The sequence below is a fragment of the Nycticebus coucang genome, chromosome 12, assembly GCF_027406575.1.
Source record: "Nycticebus coucang isolate mNycCou1 chromosome 12, mNycCou1.pri, whole genome shotgun sequence".
Taxonomy (NCBI): domain Eukaryota; kingdom Metazoa; phylum Chordata; class Mammalia; order Primates; family Lorisidae; genus Nycticebus; species Nycticebus coucang.
Window position 1 is genome coordinate 44730402 of NC_069791.1, and position 24986 is coordinate 44755387.

The following is a 24986-nucleotide window of genomic DNA, read 5'->3' on the forward strand; positions in this document are numbered from 1 at the left end:
TTTCCCATAATTTGCCAGTTTGTTTCACCTAAATTAACTATACTTTTCAAAGCATGAAAATAATAGATATTTATTATAATAATATAATATCTTTAATGATAGAAGTATAGGAACTGTGGGCCTCTTTGATGGCTAGATGTACAGGAAGATAATTTAATTAACCATCACAACCTTTCAGTTACAAAAGTAAAGAAAAGAGGGCAAAGTTGTCAATATTTCACTCCAAAAACCAAATTCAATTTATTAGCTGCTTTGCCCTCTAGAAGAAGTCCTCAGGGTAGCCAGTTGGTTTAATTTACTTTCAATGAGCTTAGTGCCCGAAGCTCAGTGGTTAGGGTGCAGGCCATATATACCAGGCCCGGTGGGTTCGAACCTGGCCCAGGCCTGCTAAACAACAATAACAATTACAACCAAAAAGTAGCTGGATATTGTGGTGGGTGCCTATAGTCCCAGCTACCTGGGAGGCTGAGGCAAAAGGATTGCTTAAGCCCAAGCATTTGAGGTTGCTGTGAGCTGTGATGCCACAGCACTCTACCGAGGGCAACATGGTGGGACTATGTCTCAAAAAAAAAAAAAAAAAAGAAATTTACTTTCAACAATTCTTTATCAAAATACTGGCATTCCTTTGTCACTAGTCCCAAAGGATACCTGTCTATGTTTTACAAAAATCGTGAGACTCAAAACTAGGCATAACTTGTGTTCAAACTCTTTTAACACTTCTGATTCTATTAAGCTTTTTTTTTTTTTTAGCATCTTGAGATTCAAACTTCTCATTTGTAAAATGAGAATTAAGCTGTCTTCTTGATAAGGGTGCTTTCATTCAGGATTAGATGTAATAATAGGAATAAAGTATTCAACACGGTCCTTAGCACATAATCGAAGTATTTAAACATTAAATATACTGGGAGCGGTGCCAAGTACCTGTAGTCTCAGGTGCTTAGAAGGCTGAACCAAGAGAATCACTTTAAGCCCAGGAGTTTGAGACCAGCCTGGACAAGGTAGTGAGACCCCCATCCCTTAAAAATCATTAAATAATGATCACCCTATTTATAGCAGTTCAAACATGTTAGACTCCTTTCATATTAAGACATCTAATTAGTAAGCTTAGAAACCAGGATTTGCAGAACAATCTCAGACAGTATTGAGAGTCTACAAAGTGCCAAGAGTTGTCTAGGAATTGAGGATATAAGATCAATAAGCTAGTGTCTCATACGTATAACAAGAAGCTTACAGTGTTAGAGAAAATGATTAGTATTTTATGCTTATCTTTCACCATCTGAAAAATAATTTTAATGATAGAATTTCTCTGAACCATGTCCCAATATCTCTACATTGTTAAGGGCATTTCCAATAGAGAGTTTCCAGTATAAACCAAGCCTTGAAAGCAAGTACTAGCTCACATGTCCAGAGCCTTCCTCGCAGCAGGGACTATAGACACATGGCATCAATCCCAGCATTTTTAGTGTTTAAACACTTTACTGTGTGCTAAGTACTGCGGTGAGTATTTTACTCTGATTATCACAGCTTATCCTACAAGCACCCTTGTAAAAAGGACACATTAATTTTCATTTTACAAATGAGAAGATTGAATCTCAAGATGCTATAGAAGTATCTATATTCTGATTTTCCTTCCCATTTGTTTCTGCTAACCGTGGCTGCCTACATTCTCTTATTCAGCTTAGCAAGCAAAGAAGAAAATAAATCCTAGTTGGGGAACATAGAAAGTTTTGTAGCTTAATGGGAAAAAATGTTTAGAACTATTTTCAAGGCTGGGTTATAGTTTGTGTGAATTGTTGATGATGCATTTCTATTTTTGGTGAAACCTAATTTTCATGAGAAACCTGTGCATTTTATTATAGTAACTCCTACTTTGAGGACAATACCACAGCCCCTGACTTTATGGAAAATGTCCTTGTTCTGACACTGCCTCCTGAAAATCTCACTGCAAATTACTCTCTCTTCAAAAACTTTTCACCGGTAAGCTATTATTTTATATTACAGCGTAAATAATATAGTATTATTTCTTTGTCAGGGAGAAAATAATTATTCTGCTATTTAGGACCCCAATTCTAAAATGAGCAATTAGTTTTACTCTTTTAAATTCATTCAACAAACATTAATTGAGAACAACTACATGAATAGTAGTTTGCAATGGCAGAATCGCTTCCCAAACTGGAGGTCACTCTGCTAAGCTGCAAACCGGCCCAACAGGGGACACCTCTGCAACTGCAGAGCAGAAGTGAACAGTAGGGAAAGAGAGAGAAAGAAACCCTACCCTTAGAGGATGTAAAAATTAAATAGTGTAAAATAAAGAAAAAGTTACTGGAAATTTCCCTACATCTTAAGGCAACATTTTCCTGTCACTGATACCAAAATTCTACCTTTGGATATGTTTATTTCTAGGTTAAGACATTTTCTTCATTATAATTAAGTTAACCACTGCCCAAATTTGCCCAGGAGAGTCCTGGTTTATTCTTGTTATCCCCATATTTCATCTGGTTTAACATTTATCCCAGGTCTCTATTTGGACATTAAATCATAAGCATGTTATTATAATGCAGGGCCCCGACTCGACTGGCACATTGGGCTTTATCAGTCACTGCATTAATGTGATTAAATTTACTGGATGCATTCTGCCCTCAGAGATCAACAGCTAAGAGCAGGCTTGGAGTGTGAGGAGAAAGAAGGCGCCATCCTGAGGACTTGAAACAACCTGAGGAGGGAAAGTCAGGGTCAGGCCAAAAACCTACAGGGAAAGTCAGATACCTCTCCAGGTTTTTCCCTAGACCAATAAATTTCAAGCCCTCCAATTTACAACCCTGCCAGAATTAGGGACTTTTTCTCAACTGCTTTCTTTTCATCTCATGTAATAATGACTTCAGCAAAAGACATGGAAACAAATGAAAGAGAATTTTTCCTTTTTATATTTTCTAGCAAATATAATTCTGGGTGCAGTAGCCAGATATGATGATAAGACTTGACCATCTTCTCAGCTCTGGCAAAAGTGTAGTTGTTCATAAGTGGGTAAACCAAAATGCTTGCGGTAACAGTCGTCACTCGGTCTCAGTAGGGTGAGAGCGTTTTATTCATAGCTCAGCTCTATGAAGCCCACCATACACCAGCTACAGAGGCAGAGGGGTTCTGACCCTCTTCATGGCTTTCCCAGGGCAGACATCTGGGGCCTGAGGGAATAACCAACCAGAACTGTCTTCAGAGCAAGTTCAAAGGTATCATCCAATCAAAAATGCTCAAGTCCCATCCAGGATACTGAAAGGCAGAGATTGTTTTTGTGGGGTTGTTTGTTTTCTCTCTTTCACTTTAATGAAAACGTTCATCTATAAACAAACATTATCTCCATATAAAATCTTGCAAAAACTATGAAAATGTTTCATGTTGTCTTTCCTGGTTGCAATTGGATATGTTATCACTATGGGAAGAAAGTATAATTGCTTATAGTTACTGCCCCAAAGGCTGTATTCTGGTGGTGTTGGTGCAAACAGAAGGCAGAATTCTGACATGGGAAAATAAAGAGCCCTGACTCAAGAAGGGATTTTTCTAGAAGTCTCCTTTAATAACATTCCTCCAACTCCTCTAACATCCTTTTAGCTTTCCAATTACTCTGCTGAGCCCAAGAACCTTTTGTTCCTAGCTCAAGACTAAACTGTCTTTTGGGGGGATCCATTTTAAGATTTTTCTCTCTCATTCAGGGAAGAAACCACTTTGGTGTTGCCTACTTGAATGGGATCTTGCTTTTTGGACACATGCTAAAGATTTTTCTTGAAAATAAAGAAGATATTCCCACCCCCAAGTTTGCTTACGCCTTCAGGAACATCACTTTTGAAGGTATTCAGCTTGTAAGAGCAAATAACAAAGCTGAAGAAATGTGGGCTTTCTGAAAGGACTTGGGAAACGACAAGGGGGTTGGCATTAGATGGATGGCTTGATAGCTAAATACCTCTGAACTCAACTAGAGGCAAACATCATTGCATAAACTTGGGGGATGCTCCTTTTGATAACTGGATCCCCATTTATGCTATAGACTGACATAGCCTTTGGGTATCATAAAAAGAACATATAGCTCAGTATCTGTACTTATGAACAAGCTCATCACAGGACATTTTGAGTAGTGATGTCTTGACTTGAATGCTTGGAGACTAGCAACAAGGGAAATATTTGCACTTTTATTATGGTCCCTCCATATTTCCCTTTCTGTCCTTTAAGGATCTGGGACCCTGCTTTAAATCAGCAACTATCAAAACTCCTCACAATAATACCATCCACAACAATACACACCCCTCCAAACTGCACAGAGTGACAGCATTCCCCTTTCCCACACACCCATATTAAAATCCCCATCTTTCGTTTCCCACATCTCATTTAGAGATTATGAAGAAGTTTTCTTTTAAATGCAACATGTACTGAGTAAAAGATGAAAGATAGGTGCCTTCTCTGACTTACCTTAGAGTCTTATCCTGGGAAACCTTTGCCTTCCTACAAAGTGAGTCTTCCTCTGCTATCTGCAGAAGGCAGATGCCCAGCATGAGGGCTGAGGTGTAGCGAGTCTGTGGTGCATGAGAATGACAGAAAGAGGTCTCTTTGGACTTGAGTGATAGTGAAAAAATTTTGATCTTTTGACAATCTAAGTCAGATTGCCCAGTAACCTATATTAGTGTGTTACTAGTTTAGGAAATATTCTTAGCAAAAATGAATCACTCCTAACAGAGGGATTAATTAACAGATTACATTAGTCTTATCCTAAATGTAATGAAAAAGATTTTTCCTTCCAAATAAATAACATCTCCGATAAAAATACTCTTCAGAGATCTTAGGGTCAAGAAATCAGTCAGGGTGTCCTCTGATTAGACCATTAAGGTCCACAATTTTTCAGTGAATTTGAAACACAACCATTTGAACCCATTTTATGTTCTCAGTCAGGGTCCAACTTGTCTGTCAGGCAAGAATTCAACAGTGTCCTCTAACATGCTCTGATTTTGCCTTAGGGTATGGGGGTCCGGTAACCTTGGATGACTGCGGCGATGTGGACAATACCATGGTGCTTCTGTATACCTCTGTGGACACCAAGAAAGTACGTCTCACTGCTTATCAGGAAATGCAGGGTGATGTGATTGGGCGAGGAGAGATGACTTGGAAAAGGAGCAATAGTGAGGGAATTAGAGAAATTATGTGTAGGATCTGAAGGCAGTTCATTTTATCTTTACAATTATGCTCCACTCAGGCAGTATTTCTTAAGCATTTTGACCTATAAAAACTCCTTACTCAGAATACTTACTCTATTTACTATATATATAAAAATTAGTGATTTTTTTTCACTATTCAATGTGAGCATTAGGACACCCTTACAGTTATAGATATGTGTGTATATATATATGTATGTATATATACCGACTCAAAATAAATTATGCAGTATAATGTTCAGACTATTGATGGGATACCAATGAGATGATACAGATCTTTCTTAAGAGTTGTTTATTCATCATCACATACAGAGATTTCAAAGAAATATTTTCTGTTTTCTTCATTTGAACTCTCTTGAAAATAGTTAACTGTGTAGTCTCTGAGGCCCACGTAAACAGCCCTATAATGTTATGTTTTCATTCACACCATGTCTTTTTTCCTCACCTAAATAGTAGGTTCTTTAAAGAAGGAGAGTGGCCCTACTCACCTCTCCAGTGCTTAGCTTCCTGTCTGGCACATAGTGGATGGCTGATCAGTATTCAGTTTAAAAACTAAGCATCTGTCTTTATGTCATCCAAAATTGTGTCCATCCAAACTATGAAAGTCACTGTTCCAACTAACCAAGTGGTCAATAGAATTTTTTTTTTTCAGGAGATCAGGTCCTGACCCAACTAGGAATCTAAGAGGAAAAGTTCTTTATTTGTCACTAATCAGTGTGAGCATTAGGACACCCTTATGTCATATATTGAGTATACATATTGACCCAGCTCTGCCTGCAGTGGCAAACGTGGAAAGCTAGAGAAAAGATTTTCTGATTGAGAAAACTAACCCAGAAATTTGGGGGCAGCATTTTCAAAAGAGTAATCCACAATTTGTGGTTACTGTATTGAACCTTTAATATAATGCTATATCTGGCATGCATTCTGTAAGACTACCTTAAAATAGAAATCCTTCAATGCTTCAGTTATGAATATAGAGGGTGCCCAAAAAAGTATACACATTTAAAGAAATAAATTAACTATATTAAAATTATAATACTCGATATATACTGATCACAATGAATACAAGTCGCATTTGACTTCTACAATTACAAAAGCTTATCAAACTGGATACCATCAGACACTTCTGATTATGGCCAACTACTGCTTGAACAATGTTGACCAAAAGGTCCACGTTATCACTGCGCATGCTATTTAAATTTCTTCCTGAAGTACCAGTGTAAGGATATGTACACCATATCCTTTAAGGTCCCCCATACTGCCATGATGTTCTCGAATTTCAAATACCACTTCAAAATGGTCTTGTGCTCCTTGAATGACAAATGTGCTTCTGCTATTTTCTTTGACTGTCTTGCCTGTGATATGGTGACACTAGCGTTCATTCAAGGCCATCTTTTGAGCAAATGTCATACTACATGTTGCTACTGCAATTCAATTCAATTTCAAAAAGTACTTCATAGATAACATTTTTTTAAATGTGTATGCCTTTTTTGGCACCCCTGGTAGTAACTACAAAGTTGCCTACATTCCTTTCCAAGTTTGCTCTTGGGGGGATACCCCCTGCCTCCCATAGAGAGAGGCAACATATATATGGTGAGATATCTTATGTTAGATTCATGACTGTTCTTCAAATGAAAAATGTTGGCTCAGCGCCTGTGGCTCAGCAGCTAGGGCACCAGTCACATACACAGGAGCTGGCGGGTTCGAACCCAGCCCAGGTCTGCCAAACAACAATGACAACTACCACCAAAATAGCCAGGTGTTGGGGCAGGCGCCTGTAGTCCCAGCTACTAGGGAGGCTGAGGCAAGAGAATCGCTTAAGTGCAAGAGTTTGAGGTTGCTGTGAGCTGCCTGCCACAACACCCAGCTATTTTTTTGTTCTTGTCTTTGTTTAGCAGGCCTGGACTGAGTTCAAATCCACCTGTCCCAGTGCGTGGGTGCCCCCTGACGCAGATTTTTTTTTAGAAATGGGGACTTGTTCTAGCTCAGGCTGGTCTCAAGCTCCTAAGCTTAAGCAATCCGCCTGCCTCAACCTCCCAGAGTGCTAGGATTATAGGCATGACCCACAAATGAAGTTTTGAGGCTGAGGGAGCTGCTCCCTGCCATCGCCCTGACCAGGCTTCAGCCCAGGGCTCACAGTGGGACTTTGTTTTTGGAAAGGAAAAAGGAGAGAGAGAAAGAAATTTTGAAAATGTAGAACTTTTGTCCAGAATATATATATATATATTTTTTTTTTTTGGCTGGGGTCGGTTTTGTTTTTTGTTTTTTTTTCTTTCTTTCTTTCTTTCTTTTTTTTTTATTAAATCATAGCTGTGTACATTGATATGATCATGGGGCATCATTCACTAGCTTCATAGACTGTTTGACACACTTTCATCACACTGGTTAACATAGCCTTCCTGGCATTCTCTCAGTGACTGTGCCAAGACACTTAGATTCCACATTTACCAAGTTTCACATATACCCTTGTGAGATGCATCGCTGGTTGTCCAGATATTTTGAGGGAACAATTGTAAATTTAGAAGAATGGTCATTTCTCAGATATCCCTTACAAAATTTACTCAATATATACAGAAGTAATTTAAGAACATGCTAATATTTTCATTGTTAAATTACTTGAAAGAGAAACCTTTTATCTTAGAAACCCAATTTGTGTCACTTACAAGAAAGTACATTAGATCAAAGGGGTAACAGATCAGAAATCATGTAATTGATAGTAGTCAAGAAATGTAAAATTATTTCAGGGTCCTTTGACAGGTATCAAAATGACGTAGTGGATTTTAGCTGTGGGGCATTTTTTTAAGAGATCATTTTCAAAAAGCAACTTAATATTGTAAAAAACACCTGTTCGTCACTTGTCATGTGATTGGACTTAGCCATTTAGTATTTCTTGACCTCTATTTTAACATTTGTATTAATAAAATGAAAGACTTAAACTACTTCTTTAAAGACCCAAAGAATTTGTGTTGGGCAAAGGTTAAAGGTGTAGTGTATAGTCATAAAGAAATAGAAAACTAATCGACACATCTGGAATTTAAATCTGTGTTCATGCTGTGAACCTATTATCAGATCCTAACTATCTGGTCAGCAATTACCTTGCTTTGCTGAGAAGTGTTATGGAAGTCCAGAGTTGTTGGGCAGGACCACCAATCTTATCAGAAATTATTCTAAAATGTCTTTTATCTGTGTGTCCTTTCTCTTTTTTGTTCTCTGACCCAGTACAAACCTCTTTTGAACTTTGACACCCGTGTAAATAAGACCTTCCCAATGGACACAAACCCCACATTCATCTGGAAGAACCATAGACTTCCTAACGATGTTCCAGGCCAGGGTAAGATACCCTTGGTGAATTTTCTTTCCCTGAAATTGGTCTTCTGGTAAAGAGAACAAATTCTATAGTTTATGCAATTAGTCTGAGCTTTTTGTTTTGTTTTATTTGTTGTCTCAATTAGATTCGTCAGGTTTATAACTGTGGACTTCTTATGATTAAACACTGAAAATGTTTCTATCCTAATTTATCTATAGCTGTTTCTGAAATCTGTCCTTCCCTTTGATATAAATAATTTCAATTGCCAAAAATGAACACGGAGATATACATTCTCATTCCATGTATATTCTACTGAAATAAGCTCAAAAGAAACCTATTTCAACAAGAAATAATTGATGTATCAGGCTGAGGGGTGGTCAGTGATCATGGCCTTTAGAATCTTCCCAGTTCTTTCACAGGACATATATTTGGGGTGCAAGATTGTTACCTGCCTACTTAAGATGAGGTCCTGTCATGTTTTATGAAAAGCCCTAACGTGGCTAGGCCTGCACTTGTCAAAGTTGGAATGCAACTATATGACACTGACACTCAGCCGGCATGCCCAGTCAGGAATCTCCTGGGCAACTGGGTCTCAGGACAGACTGTCTATGACTGGCTTACCTGGGGCTTACTATGAAAAGCCGTAATTCCATGTTACTAATCTATCTTTAGGAAAAAATCTTGATGTGGAACAGTCACGTATGCCCAAAAATACAAAAAAGAAAAAAAAAAGTGGAAACACCATTAATAAAATTATTTAGAAAATTATGATATTCTCATAAATAAAGCACCATGCAACCAATTAAAAATTATTTACAAAGATTTTAACAGACCTGGGGAAACTTATATATTTTTTTGCTTTTTTCCTCCTGAATGTTCCAAATTTTCTGCAATGACTTTGTATTAGTTTATCATTTTAATACTTTTTTTAATTTTAATACTTTTTAAAAAGTAAATTATGAACTAGAAATATTTCCATGCCTAGCTCTGCTGTAAAGCCAGAAACTCTGAAAGTTTGATCGGACTTAAAGGGAACATTTCTGATTCGATATTCTTGCTTGTCTCAAAGCCACACCTCTGTTTCTAGTCCTTTTTGACTCCATGAGTCAAATTTGGTCCCTGACAGTGCCTGTGCTTTTATCCAACAGACATTAGTAGTTGGCTGAAGCAAAGAGGAAAGTGGGGGTAGGGATCATATTCTTAGACAACAAGCAATCCTGAGCAAGCTGACTTCAGATTTACTGTTCTCTTTGCTTTTTAAAGTTGATTTTTCTTTAACAAGGTTTTAAAAATTATCTCTAGAACCATCTTCACGCTTCCTAGTTTTTTTTTTTTTGGCCGGGGCTGGGCTTGAACCCGCCACCTCCGGCATATGGGACTGGCGCCCTACCCGTTGAGCCACAGGCGCCGCCCAACATGCTTCCTAGTTTTGAAGCAAACTTGACTTCTGTAATATAGCTCTTTCCTCACAGGGTTCTACAGCTCTCAACTTCTTTCGTTTATAACTTCTTGAGTTGAAATTATTTTTCTTTCTCCTTAATCTTAATGGCTCTCAATGACAATATTAGATTTGTATTTAATACATTTCTTTAAAGTTTTTAGGTATTTTGGTTATTAAATAAAAAGTCTGTGATTTATGAAGTGCTGAACTTCTCAAAAAGTACGTTTTGTGAGCATTCTTCTTACTGAAAGGCAGTCAAAGTATTCATATTATACTGTATAATGCAGGAACATTATATTATCCTGGGAAACTTCACTTCATCCTCAGTTAACCAAAAAACTCAGTTGGGCAGATCTTTTCCTTATTGGCTGTTATTACAATGAGTTTTCAACTTTACAAATAAAGCAACTGAATCTTTCAAGTAGTTAAACTAAGACATGCAGGTCTGGGGTTTCATCTGTGTTCACAAACCCCAACTAAGTAACAGGATGTTCCTACTGAAGATTATACCGTTGTTGCTGTCTTTTCATTCATTTAACAAGGATTTACTTCCTGCCAATATTTTAAGTATGTGGGATACAGCAATGGGCAATGCAGATTTGGTTCCTTCTGTCACCCAAACCCTCCCCATCTGCTTCCTGGATTGCAGTGTAACATCCCAGTGACTTTCTAAAGCCAATACCGCCCACCTCTATTCCAGCACACAGTGCCACCAGAACGAAAGCACAGTTTCAGTCACACCACCATACTACTGCTAACACTTCATTGGGCAGCTCCACTTTACCTACAGAATAAAAGTTCAAATGACTTGATACAGCACAAAATGTGTATGATCGTCCTACTTCTCCAAACTTATCACTCATTTTGCTTGAAATCCCTTCCCTACTCTCAAAACTGTCTCCTACTTCCCTAAAAAAAAAAAAAAAACATGAAATTTTATGTCACTATGTCCTTATTTATGCTACTCTCTCTGACTAGAATTTATCACTCCCCTGGACAGTTGCTAAACATTTACTCATTTCTAAGATTTAATTTGAATTTCACCTTCCCTAAGCTGTTTCTTAGCATCCCAGGAGGTTATTAATCTTGGTCTTACTGTACCCAACTTTAGCACAGTGGCCAAAAAGTAGAGAATATTTTGTAAATACTTTGTAAAATTATGTAATCGATATTCTATAAATAAAGGTACATTTAGCTACTGTTTCTCCTTTTCTCTATGTAGAGTGACTTTATGAACTACCTTTGGGACAGCCTGTATTTCTACTCTGTACTCCAGCACTAATCTACTCTGCGTTAGTTTCAGTCAATTCATTTTTCTTCTCTAAGTGTGAGCTTCATCCTTGGTTAAATCAGGAGGTTTAATAGGTTCCTTTCTTCCATAATGTCTTAGGATCCTAAGGTTGTAAATTCATTCTCATTCATTATGAAACAAGTTAAATATAATGTGATGTCTATAGCAGCCATCAGAAGGTCACATAAGCCTAACCTTAGAACGTAAAGAATGTGATCTTACAGGACTTACTTAACAGCACACTGAAAAGAATGTAGAATTTAAAACACATTTAAGTAGTGTTATTTACATATAGTAAATATCAAATTATATATCACAGACATATAGTTATCTAGTGCAGTGAGATGTTCATACTATGGAAGGCAGTAGGAATTAAGATAGACGGAGGAGGGCCCCCATCTCCCTCCAAATCATGCTCTGGTCTTGGGGATATGCAATTTTAGGAAACTGGTGAGTGAAATCCTTTGCCCTGTTGAATATTTCTTGTAGATACTTTTGGTTTGGGGATGTGATAATGGTGGTGGTGACAATGGTGGTGTTAGTGATGGAAGTGATGATTGTAGCAACTAACAAAATTCACCAAAGTCAAATGTGCTCATAATGCAATTTCAACTCCAAGGTACAAATTTATTTCTTCCTCAATAAGAGTAAAAATCTAGAGCTCACATTTTCACCTTTGAAAGTTTCTTGTTAGCACAAAGCAAGGTAACAGGTAGTAAGAGGCAAAGTCACATAGCAAAGGATATACCCATCAAATTCAACCCTGCAGTATTAATCCCAAGCTAACCTCTCTACTTCAGAAAAAAGAAAAACAGAAGGACACAGTATGATGAAACAAAAACAGTTTAAAATTGCCTGTGACATGTGAGATAAGTTTAATGGCATAAGAGTTCCTATGAATTTCTTCATGTATTTAATGTTGAGCACTTTTTCCTTGCCTCTTCTCAGATAGTAAGATGAACATGCATAATTTTTTTTCCATTATTCTTTTCATTCAGCTCTTTCCTTTCCTTTTTCCTTTCCTTTCCTTTCCTTTTTGAGACAGAGTCTCAAGCTGTCACTCTGGATAGAATGCTATGGTGTCACAGCTCACAGCAACGTCAAACTCTGTGGGCTTCCGTGATTCTCCTGCCTCAGACTCTCAAGTAGCTGAGACTACAGGCGCCCGCCACAATGCCTGGCTATTTTTTTTTTTTTTTTTGCAGTTGTCATTATTGTTCTTTTAGCTGGCCCAGGCCGGGTTCGAACCTGGTGCCCTATCCACTGAGCTATGGGTGCTACCCCTTCAGCCTCTTTTTACTGATAGATACTTTGCTAGGTACCAGGTCTTGTGCTGGATGCTAAAGGTACAAGGATGATCATGTAGGACAGGGACCATGTCCTCAAGGAGTTTATGATGCCATGACAGAGAATATAGCATGAAGGCTTGGTGTACTATTTTCAGGAAAAAGTATTGGTATTTCCTTTTCAGAGGCACCTACATTAACTATATTTTTATCAAAGAAAAATTCATCCTCATAATTCTAAAATCCAATAGTAGAGATGTTCATGATGGGAAGCAAATGTACCTGGTCCCCCCTCAGGACATCCCAGGCCTCTCAGTCACCTCTGCCTTTAGTTCTTTCCATATGTCTAAGTAGTACGTGCTATTTTTTTATTTTTATGCTTTAGATATTATCTTTCTATTTTTATAAAAGATAAATGAAGATTTAATTCATCTCCATTAGCCTTCTTTGTTTCTCACTTCTTCCTAATATAGTTATATCCTTTTTTGTCAGTATATTTATTAGATGCCTTTTTCATTTTAATTAATATGCATGACCTTCTACCGTTGGTCCATCAACTGTGTGTAAAATGTCTCACTTCCCCACTTTGTAAAATGAAGATGTTCGCCAATCCTTTCTTCTCTTTTCCATCTCCTAAATTCTGCTGTATTTGTCTTTTTTTTTTTTTTTTTTTTGTAGAGACAGAGTCTCACTTTATGGCCCTCAGTAGAGTGCCATGGCCTCACACAGCTCACAGCAACCTCCAACTCCTGGGCTTAAGCAATTGTTTTGCCTCAGCCTCCCGAGTAGCTGGGACTACAGGCGCCCGCCACAACGCCCAGCTATTTTTTGGTTGCAGTTCAGCTGGGGCTGGGTTTGAACCCGCCACCCTCGGTATATGGGGCCGGCGCCTTACCAACTTGAGCCACAGGCGCCACCCTCTCCTGTATTTGTCTTCAATTTGTCAGAGTTGATAATAGTTATTTGGTAACCATCCAGAGTCATCTATGGGCCAGGCATGACAGCTCACGCCTATAATCCCGGCCCTCTGAGATGCTGAGGCAGGTGGATTGATAGAGGTCAGGAGTTCAAGACCAGTCTGAGCAAGAACAAGACCCTGTCTCTAAGAAAGCTAGCTGGGTGTTATGGTGGGCACCTGTAATCTTAGCTACTTGGGAGGCTGAGACAAGAGGATCACTTAAGCCTAGGAACTGGAAGTTGCTGTAAGCTATGATGCCAGCATACTCTACCAAGGGCAACATAGTAAGACTCTGTCTCAAATAAATAAATACATAAATGTAAACAAATAAGTATTTAAAGGCCAGGTGCAGTGGCTCATGCCTGTAATCCCAGCACTCTGGGAGGCCAAGATGGGTGGATTGCTTGAGCTCAGGAGTTCGAGACCAGCGTGAGCAACAGCAAGATCTCATCTCCAAAGATAGTCAGGCAATGTGGCCAGCGCCTGTAGTCCCAGCTACTCAGGCACCAGCCACAATGCAAGTGATAAACTCTTCTCTTGCCTTAGAATCACTTGAGCCAAAGAGTTTAAGGTTGCTGTGAGCTGTGACATCACAGCCCTCTACAAGGGTGACAAAGTGAGACAGTGTTGCAAAAAAAAAAAAAAAAATGACCTCTATGCTTTGCCTGTAAGTTGATTCAATAAGTGGAAAACTAGCACACATACTGTTATTACAGTGGTGTAAATATTGTTTACACAATGCTAACTAGTACACTGTGAAAACATCTCTTTCTATTTGGCTCCAATCTCTCCCTTTTGTACTGCACAAAAGAAAACGGATTCACTCTTCTTTCTTTTAAGGCCCAGTTTTCAAAATCAGAGCACATTTGACTTTGTTTCATTTTTGGATTAAGTCTTCCTTGAACATTTCCCCCTAGAGTTTCTGACCGGGTGGGTTTCTTTCCTTGTTGTAAGAAGCATCATGTCTTCTTCACCCCACTGCTCTTTCTTCCTGGCTTCTGTCTACTGCTTGGAACCCATTCCATATTTTCCTCTTGAACCTACTAATATCCTTTTCTAATGGGGACTCATTGAGGCAGGTAGGAACCCCGACTTTCTTGTACAGTTTTATGACTGTAGCTGTCCTTCTCAATCCAGGCCTATTCCTTTGTATACTCAATCTCTGCAGCCGTGCTTCCCTGAGTTGGATCCACCCCTGGATCTCACTTGCTCTCCTGAAGAGTCACTTACTGGACATACACAACTCCACCCACACACTTGGATTCTAATAAATAAAATCACATTCTTCATTGACTTCCCTGAACAAGTCGGAGAACTGGGAAAAAACTAGCATGCAGTTCTGCCATTTAACCACCTACCCTGTCCACTGCCATTTAACCAACTACACTGTCCACTGCCATTTAACCACCTACACTGTCTACCGCCATTTAACCATCTACACTGTCTGCCGGCACTTAACCATCTATACTGTCTACCACCACTTAACCATCTACACTGTCTACTGCCATTTAATTATCTACACTGTCTACCACCACTTAACCATCTACACTGTCTACTGCCACTTAACCATCTACACTGTCTACTGCCATTTAACATCTACACTGTCTACCACTACTTAACCATCTACACTGTCCACTGCCATTTAACCATCTAACTGTCCACTGCCATTTAACCATCTACACTGTCCACTGCCATTTAACCATCCACACTGTCTACCAAAACTAGACCATCTACACTGTCTACTGCCATTTAACCATCTACACCGTCTACCACCACTTAACCATCTACACTGTCTACTGCCACTTAACCATCTACACTGTCTACTGCCATTTAACATCTACACTGTCTACCACTACTTAACCATCTACACTGTCCACTGCCATTTAACCATCTAACTGTCCACTGCCATTTAACCATCTACACTGTGTACCACCACTTAACCATCTACACTGTCTACTGCCATTTAATTATCTATACTGTCTACCACCACTTAACCACCTACACTGTCCACTGCCATTTAACCATCTACACTGTCTACCACCATTTAACCATCTACACTGTCTATTGCCATTTAACCATCTACACTGTCTACCGCCATTTAACCATCTACACTGTCCACTGCCATTTCACCATCTACACTGTCCACTGCCATTTCACCATCTACACTGTCTACCACCACTTAACCATCTACACTGTCTACCGCCATTTAACCATCTACACTGTCCACTGCATTTAACCATCGACACTGTCTACCACCATTTAACCATCTACACTGTCCTCTGCCATTTAGCCATCTACACTGTCCACTGCCATTTAACCATCTACACTGTCTACCACCACTTGACCATCTACACTGTCCACTGCCATTTACACTACCACCACTTGACCATCTACACTGTCCACTGCCATTTAACCATCTACACTGTCTACTGCCACTTAACCATCTACACTGTCTACCATCCTTGACCACCTACACTGTCTACTGCCATTTAACCATCTACACTGTCCACTGCCATTTAACCATCTACACTGTCTACCACCATTTAACCATCTACACTTTCTACTGCCATTTAACCATCTACACTGTCTACCGCCACTTGACCATCTACACTGTCCACTGCCATTTAACCATCTACACTGTCTACCACCACTTGACCATCTACACTTTATACTGCCATTTAACCATCTACACTGTCTACCACCACTTGACCATCTACACTTTATACTGCCATTTAACCATCTACACTGTCTACCACCACTTGACCTTCTACACTGTCTACCACCACTTGACCACCTGCACTGTCCACTGCCATTTAACCATCTACACTGTCTACCACCATTTAACCATCTACACTGTCTACTGCCACTTAACCATCTACACTGTCTACCACTACTTAACTATCTATACTGTCCTCTGCCACTTAACCATCTACACTGTCTACCACCACTTGACCACCTACACTGTCCACTGCCATTTAACTATCTACACTGTCTACCACCACTTGACCATTTACACTGTCCACTGCCATTTAACCAGCTACACTGTCTACCACCACTTGACCACCTACACTATCTACTGCCATTTAACCATCTACACTGTCTACCACCACTTGACCATGTACACTGTCCACTGCCATTTAACCATCTACACTGTCTATTGCCACTTAACCATCTACACTGTCTACCACCACTTAACCATCTACACTGTCTATCGCCATTTAATTATCTACACTGTCTACCACCACTTTACCAGCTACACTGTCTACTGCCACTTAACTATCTACACTGTCTACCACCATTTAATTATCTTCACTGTCTACCGCCACTTAACCAGCTACACTGTCTACTGCCATTTGATTATCTACACTGTCTACCACCACTTAACCATCTACACTGTCTACTGTCACTTAACCATCTACACTGCCTACCGCCACTTAACCATCTACATTGTCTACCGCCACTTAACCATCTATACTTTCTACCACCATTTAACCATCTGCACTGTCTACCATCATTTAACCATCTACACTGTCTACCACCAGTTAACCATCTACACTGTCTGACCTTTCTTCTGTGTGCTCTGTGTTTTACATAGTTGTCTCTTTCTTCCTCTATGAAGCCTCTTTAGGTCTATTGGTGTCAAGGACACCAGGTAGACTTCTATCACCAAAATTACCTGTGTGCTTTTATGTTCTTGTAACATTTGGTTATTTCTATTAGAAAGGAAAGAAATTTATAGGCCCAAGGATAATGGACATTAAAATAAACTACTTTCCTTGGGCATTTCCAGAGTTTATTCATAGACTGGTGACACATTACCTATATTACCAATGAAGGGATTAATAGAAGATAAATGTTTTATAAAAGGTTCTCCCTTTCTCTCTCCTCCTCCCAATTGCATTATAGAACTGGAATCTTGGAACTGCTTTTGCTGCCTTGTCAAAGGTCCCTGCTAATGCATCGTGTACTGTGTTGCCCTCCACAGGCCCTCAGATCCTGCTGATTGCAGTGTTCACCCTCGCCGGAGTTGTGATACTACTTCTGCTCATTGCCCTCCTGGTGCTCAGGTACCCCTGCCTATGCTCATTACCCAGAGAGGAAATGGGGAGAGGGAGGATGTCTGGCATCTGTCGATGATAATGCATGTTCACAAAGAAGTCTTTACACTGATCTAAGATAATGAAGCGTTCTGCATTGAAAGCTATATCAAGGGCAGAAGAGCATTAAGAGGACAGATTAGGGCTTAGAGTTAGAGGCTCCTGAACTGAAATCCTAATTCTGCAATTCTGCAGTCTTCTGCATGTTACTTATCAACTTAAACAAGTTATTGAGCTTAAATCTTTTGATCTCATTCTGTTTTTAAAGTTTAGAAATAGGACATGTGCAAAGACTACCATATAATAGGCATTCTATAAATGAAAATAGAAGTAGAAGAGGTTTTAGAAATAATATATTCCAACTCTCCTATTTTAAAATGGGAGAAAGAGGATCCAGGAAGCCAAATGGCTTGTCTAGAATCATATCGCCAGGTAGTGGGTAGAACTCTGTCTATCAGTTCCAAGATTTTTCTACTTGACTTGGGGATATCAAGTATCTAACCAGAGACATAGTATGTACTAAGAAATATGTATTGAATGTATAAATGAGTGAATAAATACCATACTTCTTCCTAATCCATATGTGTTAAACATAGAACTTTCTATACCTAACATATTATCAGGATCACCCGCATTTTCTAATTAAACCAGACATCGATTTTCTGAGTGTATCACACTTTGGTCTGTGTGTCATGATCTGAGTGCCCAACCTGCCACCTGCCCATTGACACTTTCTCTAGGAAAGGAAGTAGACTATTTTCTTTAATCTGAAAGCAAATCTTGTTTCCCATAACTGTGTTGCTCAGAAATATAGGAGATAGTCTACAGTGGATGGTGACCATTTAGTTAAGAGTGAGCAGAACCCCCAATTTCCCTAAGAAACCAAGTCCAAAGGAGGGTGAATCACAAGATGAAAGATAGTAACAGGTATTTCCCGTTGTCTCTGAGCATGGAAGGTAGAGATGGGGCTTCCTAATGGCCAGAGTAATGAATTGTCCATGAGACCTGACAAATACTTACATAGTTTTCTATTATACAGACTATGCAAGACAAGTAGCAAACACTTTTTGGAACCCCCTTATTCAATATAAGGAACAGTTGGCTCTATTGAGACCCAAGAATCTGCTGGGGTACAGAGATGAGAACTTGGGAAAGAACTTCCACTTGATCTTAGCCAAAAGGCCGAGAAGTGATTGGGAAAGAACTTCCAAGGTCTTGATATTCATCCTATGTGACTTCAGGTCTTAGGATCATAATAATTGATCAATAATATGCTATTCTATACATATTTTATAGAAGAATACTCAATGTTAGATGGAAAGATAAAAATAGAATAATCATTTCTACTTAGGAGATATTAAGAAAGGCATTCTGAATGACATGAAGAGAATAAGTGGGAATTTGTCAAATGGCCAAAAAGCCAAGGCAAACTCAGGGATAAACAGGTCAACAGAAAAGAATATTGACTCCAGAATCAGACACAAACAAATACAGAACTTGGAATACACCAGAGATGACATCATAAGTCAGTAAATGATGTTGGAATAGTAGGCTTTCCACATGTAAAAATAAAATTTACCCCTTACCTGAAACAATACACAAAGACAGTCCATTCTACATGAAGTTTTAAATAGTAAAGAGCAAAATGTAAAAATCAAACTTTAAAACTTAAAAGAAATTAATAGAAAATGACTGTATGAGCTCAGGTTAAAAAAGTACTTCTTAATCAAGATAAAGTCGTCAAAGAAAACATGTATAAATATGGCCATAATAAATCAAATATAAATATGGCCATAATAAATCAAAATTTTCCATATGACAAAGTTAAAAGAAGCAGTGACCTAGAAGAAGATATTTTCAATACAAAAGGATGAAAGATTTGTTTTTCAGAATATGTGAAAAACTCATGTAAGTTAGTAAGGATGAGAAAAAAAATTATGCAACAGAAAACATGGACAAAATTATGAATAGATAATTCTGTATAATTCTATGATTCTATATAGTCTCTAAAATAGCTAGAACTTATTTTAAATGATAATTTCTCTGGTAATTAAGAAAATGCAAAGTAAAGCAACAATGAAACTCCATTTCATGTACATCACAAAGGTAAACAAGATAAACATTAACAATATCAAATGTTGCCAGGTATAAAGAAACCAGGAATTCTTAAGATAGGAAGATAAATTGATACCACCACTTTAAAAAGCAATTAGGTAATATCTGCAAAATTGAATGTGTATGGCCCCTATAGAATCCCCAAGGACTCTGCTTCAATTATAATATCTGAAAAAAACAAGTACAAAATTTTAACGTTTTGTATATTGGGATACATGTTGTTATACTTTTCTGTACTTTTTCTTTTTAAAAAACATTTTTTAAGGCACAGATGCATAAGAGGAACTGGCTAATTTAGGAAATCTGGTGTATTCTCTGGTGGTTAAAAATTAACGCTCTGCCTCTCAAGGTTATCCAGTTTAATTTTTTTTCTCTATTTCTTTCTTCACAATTTCTATGTCATCAGTTCCTATCCCTTATTATGGTGAAGGACTGCCTTAGTGAACCCCCCTCAGAAGTCCTTGCAAGTCCACTACTGGCCAGCTCTTGAGGGTTTAGAGAATGGGGAGTTACATCATTGGGCTACCTTCCCTCACAGCACATCTACCTAAGAACACCGGTGTTCTAAATCTCTCTCAGCGTTCAGAAGCACAATGGTATGGATACTAATAAAGCCCTATTAACTAGTTCTATGTTTTTTTCCACAGAAAATATAAAAGAGATAATGAACTTCGTCAGAAAAAATGGTCCCACATCCCTCCTGAAAATATCTTTCCTCTGGAAACCAATGAGACCAATCACATTAGCCTGAAGGTAAAAGCCTAGCTTACCTGTTGGAAGGTAACGGTGCAACTTGCCAGGTTTTGACAGCACTTTGGCAGCATGGCAAGAAATGTGCCAAGCAGGGATGGTTTGCTCTAGAATCCAAGACAGATATTTTCTAATTTTCAGTTTCCTGCCTTTCCCTTGATTCTTCATTATCCCAAATGTCAGCTATTTGAGCCCATGAACACTTAAGGGGAGGCTAAGATGTGGATTATTCTCATTCCTTACGTCTGACCCAGAAGAGAAATGCACATATTGAGAATTTGTCATGGAAGGGATGTAGAAACGGGTAGAGCATTTGAGTTTTTCTGTACTTCCTATACTTTTCATATGACTTTGGTCATAAACTATTCGAATCTTAGTTCTTTACTAGATAGAACAGTTTTTCATGGGGCCTGTCCCACAAGCTATTGAGCCAAATGATACACATAGCCCACCTGGAAGAGCCGCTCAGCCTTTGTAGTAAATAGATGGAACAATATATGAAACTTAGGGAATAATCTGCCTTTTCTTGTATAGATCGATGATGACAGGAAACGAGATACAATCCAGAGACTACGACAGTGCAAATATGACAAAAAGGTGACCTTTCCCGTTTCTCTGAACTCACAATTGTGATATGTTTTGGGCCTACTGACTCCTCATTGCCCCAGTTCCTAAAGTCAACATCCTGACAGTGGGGGTGCCCAGATTACTCCAAGGGGCTATTCTTGGAGCTTCACAGGGCTGTGCAGGGCTATGCTTCAATGGTTACATAGCTCACAGTCCTGGGGAAAACGAAGGACAAATCAAATTTCAGGGGGCAGGAAGGTGGAGCACAGGAAAGAACCAGAAATATAAAAGAGATTTAGAGCAGTCAGGATGCTAAGAAATACAGCAATCTCATGTGGGAGGGTGTGTCCTTCCTTCCTTTCTTTCATTTATTTCATTTAGTCTCTCTTGAAGAAACATTCAAACCTGAGCCTACTATATCCCAGCTACTAGTCACCAGGGGTATAAACATCAGTCAAATACTGTTATTACTCTTAAGACCTTACAGTCCAATGGGACACACAAAGTATTATAATATGGACATGAGGAATTATACTTTAACAGTATCTCCCTGATAACAATTGATCTTTGCAGCGAGTGATCCTCAAAGATCTCAAGCACAAGGATGGTAATTTCACTGAGAAACAGAAGATTGAATTGAACAAGGTATGTATCCTTTCCTTCAAACCCTTGAGAAATATCTTACTTCATTTTTCCTAAACACCAAGGTCCAGGGGAGTAAGTGCTTTTGTGAATGGTGACAGAGAAGCCCCTAAACTAAGAAATAGATGACTATGCTTCTTGTTGAAAATTCTACAAAGACACTGAAGAGTGACAGTTGATTGTATAAAGTATTTTGGAAATCTAATAGTGTTACCTACAATTTGGCCCTGACATTATCCGAAAGTATTGAAAGTTTGTATTCAATTTCCCTTGCTAAGATTGTTGGGTAAGATGTAACATGCAGGAAGAACTGGGTATTAACATCTATGTCTTTTTAAAGATCTAAGACAAAATACATTTTATTGGCATATGAATTTTTATTCTGATATCCCTTTCTGGCTGATTTGCTTTATAAACAAACATATTCTCCTAGTTACTTCAGATTGACTATTACAACCTGACCAAGTTCTACGGCACAGTGAAGCTTGACACCATGATCTTTGGGGTGATTGAATACTGTGAGAGGGGATCACTGCGGGTAAGAAACTGTGGTCATTTACTAAATAGTCAATCATATTAAAAAATATTCAGCAGGTCTTTTGAAATATTTACCCAGTAAAATAATATTAGAGAATTATAAAGAAAAATTAGTGGGCCTACATGCTTTCCAAACCAGATCACTGGGATTTTATCAATCACTGCTGTTCTATCTTTACAAATAAGCCAACAGATATTCAGAAAAGGATAACAGATGTGAAGGGAAAGAAATAGAAAACAGAAGTGGAAAAGTAAGTGATTACCTCCAAAATACATTTTATTTTACTTGCATACTTGCTCTTGTATAAAAGAGGAATGAACAGGTGGCATGATAGCACCAAATAAGCATTGGAAGAATTGTTCATAAGTTCTGGTTCAGCTACTGTCTAAATTTCTACCCTAATTTTTCTTGGGAGGGAATGAAGAGACCAGGAGTTGCCAAGTGAAGTTAGGTATTCTGGCTAAGCAAGTCCAAAGTAGGCAGAGGACTGAGTCAAGTTCATGAGAAGAACCAAGCATTAAGCTAGGAATATCAAATCATCACATTGTGCAGAAGGGCCAGAATAACTCATATACAAAAATCACAAAGTCAAGTGTTAAGCAGAAATAGTACTGGAATGGGAAAGAGAAAGAAAAGGGAGGAATCTTGGATGATGGCTTCAAAGAGCATTGAAATATTTGCCCTTTACCTTGAGCATGTGGTTGTGAGGACATTGAGCCTTTTAGATACTTTTGGGTAGACTGACCATGTGATTTATTATAATTCTTCAAGAGTCTGGGTACGTTGTGGTGGCTTGTGCCTGTAATCCCAGCAATTTGGGAAGCCAACATGCATGGATTGCTTGAGCTCAGGAGTTTGAGACCAGGCTGATCAAGAGTGAGACCCTGTATCTAAAAATAGCTGGGTGTTGTGGCAGGTGCCTGTAGCCTCAGCTACTCAGGAGGCTGAGACCAGAGAATCATTTGAGCCCAGGAATTTGAGATTGCTGTGAACTATGATGCCATGGCACTCTTTTGAGGGCAACATAGTGAGACTCTGTCTCAAATAAATAAATAAATAAAATAAAGAGTGAACTGACTGCTAAAATAATTATGTTGAAATAGTAAACATAAACCGCAGCTGATCAAGATGAGTGTCACCCAGCCTTTGGACTACATTCAGACCCAGTACTTCCTAATAAGCTCATGCCCTCCCCCATAACAAAGCTGAAATCCTAAGACTTGTATCAACAGAAGCTTTGGCAGTTTCAAAGATGTCCAAATATTCATATTCAATAAAATTTGAAAATAAATTATTTGTTAAAACTAATGACTTGGAAATCCTTAGTTTTTAAATAAGCTTCCTTTTCATTTATTTATTTATTTATTTTTATTAAATCATAGCTGTGTACATTAGTATGATCATGGGGATTACACCTGTGGTGCCTCTTACAAGGGTATATGTGAATCCTAGTAAATGTGGAATGTAAAGGTCTTAGCAAAATAAGCTTCCATTTAAGAAAGGCAAGAACACTAACTTTCAAAATGTGTGGTATAAACTCAAATCTATTCTCAAAGAAAAAAAATCATAATCCTAAATCTCTTTGTACTATTGTTTCTTAAAAAATAATAAAGTATTTAATGCAAAATTTAGAAGAATAACTATGACATAAGCCAAACTTTTAAATATCAATTATTATAAAATAAATTAAAAATAGGATAAAGTTTTAAAACCCATTCGTAAGTTAAAAATCTTTTAAAACATACAAGCCTCTCACTTCTAATTATATAGATGTAGACATAGGTGTATATATATAGAGAGAGAGAAAGATAGGGTCTAGCTTTGTTGCCCAGGCTGGAGTGCAGTGGTACAATCAAACTCAAACTATTGGGTTCAGGCAATATACTCCCACCTCAGCCTCCCAAGTGCCCAGGACTATAGGAGATATGAGACTTCATGCCCAGTTACATTATTATTATTATTATTATTATTGTAGAGACAAGGTCTCACTGTGTTGAGCAGGCTGGTCACCAAGTCCTGAGCTCAAATCATCCTCCCTCCTTGGCCTCTCAAAGTGCTAGGATTACAGGCGTGAGCCACTGCACCCAGCATAGATATATCTTTTAAAACAAACATACAAATATACAAAATTAGGGATGAAAAAATATTTTTAATTGTGAAAGAATACTTCATGACTGTTGTAATATTTAAGTTTTGACCCAAAAAGCATAAATTCTGAACCAGTTTCATCACATTTTTGACACCTTGTACATGAAGGGTTTTCTATACCAACAACCAGCTCTCCAACTCTCTGGATACTAAGTGGGCATTTAGCTCAATTTTAACACTAACTACTCAGAGTTAGCTTCAGACTACACAAGTCAAGTGTTTGATCCCACAAGATTGCCCCCATCTCAGAACTAATCTCATGTCTCAGGCCTTTGACTAACCAGCTATAAATGAGGAATGAGGAAAGGGACTGAGATTGAGTCATTCACCAAAGGCCAATCAATCACATCTAAACAATAGACCCTGTCCTTGTATTTGATAATCTGGTAGAATGACTCACAGAACTCAGGGAAAACTGTTCGCTTACTATTACCAGTTTATTGTAAAAGATACTGTAAAGGATGCATAGGAGCAGGCAGATGAAGAGATACACAAGGTGGGATCCAAAGAGTCCCACCTGCAGGAGCTTCTGTCCGTCTGGAGTTCAGGTGTGACCTGCAGGAGCTTCTGTCCGTCTGGAGTTCAGGTGTGACCTGCAGGAGCTTCTGTCCGTCTGGAGTTCAGGTGTACCACCCCAGTGGCCTGAGGATG

At 38.5% G+C, this 24986-nt stretch overlaps 1 protein-coding gene across 1 annotated transcript in view; it reads left to right on the forward strand.

The window, feature by feature from the left end:
- Window positions 1-24986, forward strand: part of GUCY2C (guanylate cyclase 2C) — an 84112-nt gene that overhangs the window by 18131 nt on the left and 40995 nt on the right. The window contains exons 7-15 of the mRNA XM_053555434.1: window positions 1860-1977; window positions 3708-3843; window positions 5001-5086; window positions 8415-8526; window positions 17464-17545; window positions 20338-20443; window positions 20975-21037; window positions 21581-21652; window positions 22083-22187. Of these exons, the coding sequence (XP_053411409.1) occupies window positions 1860-1977; window positions 3708-3843; window positions 5001-5086; window positions 8415-8526; window positions 17464-17545; window positions 20338-20443; window positions 20975-21037; window positions 21581-21652; window positions 22083-22187 (880 nt within the window). The remainder of the gene's footprint in view (window positions 1-1859; window positions 1978-3707; window positions 3844-5000; window positions 5087-8414; window positions 8527-17463; window positions 17546-20337; window positions 20444-20974; window positions 21038-21580; window positions 21653-22082; window positions 22188-24986) is intronic.